The sequence below is a fragment of the Mandrillus leucophaeus genome, unplaced genomic scaffold (genome assembly GCF_000951045.1).
Source record: "Mandrillus leucophaeus isolate KB7577 unplaced genomic scaffold, Mleu.le_1.0 Scaffold986, whole genome shotgun sequence".
In the NCBI taxonomy this organism is placed as follows: domain Eukaryota; kingdom Metazoa; phylum Chordata; class Mammalia; order Primates; family Cercopithecidae; genus Mandrillus; species Mandrillus leucophaeus.
Window position 1 is genome coordinate 704,322 of NW_012110763.1, and position 2,769 is coordinate 707,090.

The 2,769-nt window shown below is 55.5% G+C and overlaps 1 protein-coding gene across 1 annotated transcript in view; it reads left to right on the forward strand.

Annotated features, from left to right (window-relative positions):
• The window catches only part of LOC105532811 (pepsin A-2/A-3), a 49,159-nt gene that overhangs the window by 37,816 nt on the left and 8,574 nt on the right, over window positions 1–2,769 (forward strand). The window contains exons 3-5 of the mRNA XM_011971103.1: window positions 506–623; window positions 1,443–1,561; window positions 2,240–2,439. Coding sequence (XP_011826493.1) covers window positions 506–623; window positions 1,443–1,561; window positions 2,240–2,439 — 437 coding nt within the window. The remainder of the gene's footprint in view (window positions 1–505; window positions 624–1,442; window positions 1,562–2,239; window positions 2,440–2,769) is intronic.

A 2,769-nucleotide genomic window follows, 5' to 3' on the forward strand; every position in this document is an offset into this window, starting at 1 on the left:
AAGAAGAAGAAGAAAAATACTGGCAATGCCCTTTCTTGCAACCTACTGTACACATCTAGATGTAGAAATAAGAAAATCGGCCAGGTTTCCATCTTTAGGTGGCTTGCTTAGCTTCCGATAAACAATTTAAGGCACAAGCACTTAAGCTGTCACTTGCCGGGTGCTAGAAGGTTCCACCCCCATACTCTGTGCTGTAAGGATGGGAAGACTGTGACATCCGAGACAATGGCTGAATAGGGAGCAGCAGACTGTTAGGTGCTTGTGGTGCTTAGGAGAGAGCAGAGGATAAATTGGGGGAGCAATCAGGGAAGACTTCAAGGAGGAAGGGATACCAGGGCTGGGCTTTGAAGGATGAAGGCGGTGGCTGGGAAGAGAAAGACAAGAACTGTGAGGAGGGAATGAAGAGGTAGAGAGGCACACCAAGGAGATGACCCAGAGAGAGCCCTTAGGGAGGCCCCGACAGAGAGACCTCGGTCCATGAACTGCCCTGTCCCGGCCTCGGCAGATGGAGTACTTCGGCACTATCGGCATCGGAACCCCTGCCCAGGATTTCACCGTGATCTTTGACACCGGATCCTCCAACCTGTGGGTGCCCTCAGTCTACTGCTCCAGTCTCGCCTGCAGTAAGTTCCCAGCCCGCCCCACCCCAGTCTCGATCCCCAGCACCAGCTGACCCTGGGGAACCCTGGACACCCGTGGGCTTCAGACACCTCCCCCCAAACCTGCTGGGGCCACTCAACAGGCATTTACTGAGCACCTACTACGTGCCAAGCACTAGGCGCAGGTGCTCCACGGGGTAAAGGGATGAATGATATGATCCCTGTGGTCAAAGACGTCCCAGTCTGAGGGCAGAGAGAAGCTCCCCAAAATAACCACAGCCTGGGAGAGGATGTGTAGGGGCCCAAAGCAAGACAAGGCCAAAGGGCTGTAGAATAGCCCGCTAGGACATGCTAGAGGTGGGTGCTGAGCTCGTTTAAAAAAAAAGAAAAATCATTGTTTGCTAATGAAAGAGAGCTTGTCTTTGGAAGTCATGAACAATGTGTGTTGCGGGTTCCTTCCTCTTCTAATGTTTTCACCTGAGTTTTAATTAAGAGGAGGTGCCTCCAGCTTCTTCCACATCATAAGGGGAGCACCAGCCGGGGGCTGGGGGGTGAAAGCGCTCATCACTGGGCAGCCACCAGCCTGCTCAGCTCAATGTTGGCCTGGGGAGTCCCCGGGAGGCCCTTGGGGTTGCCTGGGGACCTGCCATCAGTGAAGGGTCCCAGGAGTTCAATGAGACAGGACAGAACATGGGGTCTCTTGGGGTCCAAAGGTCTAGGGGAAAAGGTCACTGCTCACCTCCAGAGCCCTTCCTGGGGCCAGGGCACCCCATCCCAGGAAGACATCCCAGCCTGTGACCTTCACCCAGCTCTGAGACTGACAATCACCACTTGCCCTTGCAGCCAACCACAAACGCTTCAACCCTCAGGATTCCTCCACCTACCAGTCAACCAGCGGGACACTCTCCATCACCTACGGCACCGGCAGCATGACAGGCATCCTCGGATACGACACTGTCAAGGTGGGCGCCTGCAGGCTGCCGCTGAATCCTGCCATCAGGCACCCCCAGAATCAGCTTATTCCAGCACGATGAGTCTCGGTGATCACAAAAGTAACCTGATTGGGGGTGCGGGCTGGGGGAGAAGCAGCAGAGATGTCACAGACGTTGCTAGCTCAGGTGGCAGTGAGTAAAAGGGTGGGCTGCCGGGAGCCATAAGCCAGCCTCAGCTCCACCCAACCAGAATGTTATGGAGGGTGGGGAGAGTCCGTAAAGGCTCAATTCTCTGCTAGCACCTCCTCCTCTTCCTCCTTCTCCCGACCTGCAGCCCCCCCCACATCAGGAAATCTCCACAAGCCCTCTCTGCTACTTTTGGGGCATGGCAGGGGTCAAAGGCCCTGATTCGCCCGGGGTCTGCTTTGCATTTGTTCATCCGTAACACAAACACACAGTGAATCTGTTCTCCAGCAAAATCTCACACTGAGTCATAGACCGTGGCCATCTGGAGATCAGCTGCCATGGTTACCTCCAGCAGAGGAATGAGCATTCCAGGAGACAGTCCCTCTCCCCTCCTTCCGGGCTGACGCCCTGGCGGCCAAGTCCTGCATGGGATGAACCAGGGCAGCTGTGGGCCTGAGGCTGGCACCCAGAGCTCAGTGAACGTGACCTGAGGGTGAATATCATCTCGGTTCCCCCACCCAGGTTGGAGGCATCTCGGACACCAATCAGATCTTCGGCTTGAGTGAGACCGAACCCGGCTCCTTCTTGTATTATGCTCCCTTCGACGGCATCCTGGGGCTGGCCTACCCCAGCATTTCCTCCTCCGGGGCCACACCCGTCTTTGACAACATCTGGAACCAGGGCCTGGTTTCTCAGGACCTCTTCTCTGTCTACCTGAGCGCGTAAGTTGGGTGGAGAGGGGCCTCCTCCCACCTCCCCTCCAGAGGTCACAGTGTTCTGGCCCAGCAGCAGCTGTTCAAGGCTGGCTGCGATGGAGAGGGTCTTGGGAAGCAAGGGATTTGGAAAGTCAATGTCTGAGGCTGGAGAAATGTGTCTTTGGAGAGTGATAGGGCCAAGTCTCTCTCTGACGGGCCATGTGCACTCCACCTCATTTACCAGCGTCTTTATCCCCTTGATGTGCACAACTCAAATGTCATCAGCCATTTGCCCTTCAGTGCCAGTTCCTTCATCCTTGGCCCCCAAGATGCCATTAAAAATGAATACACTTGGCC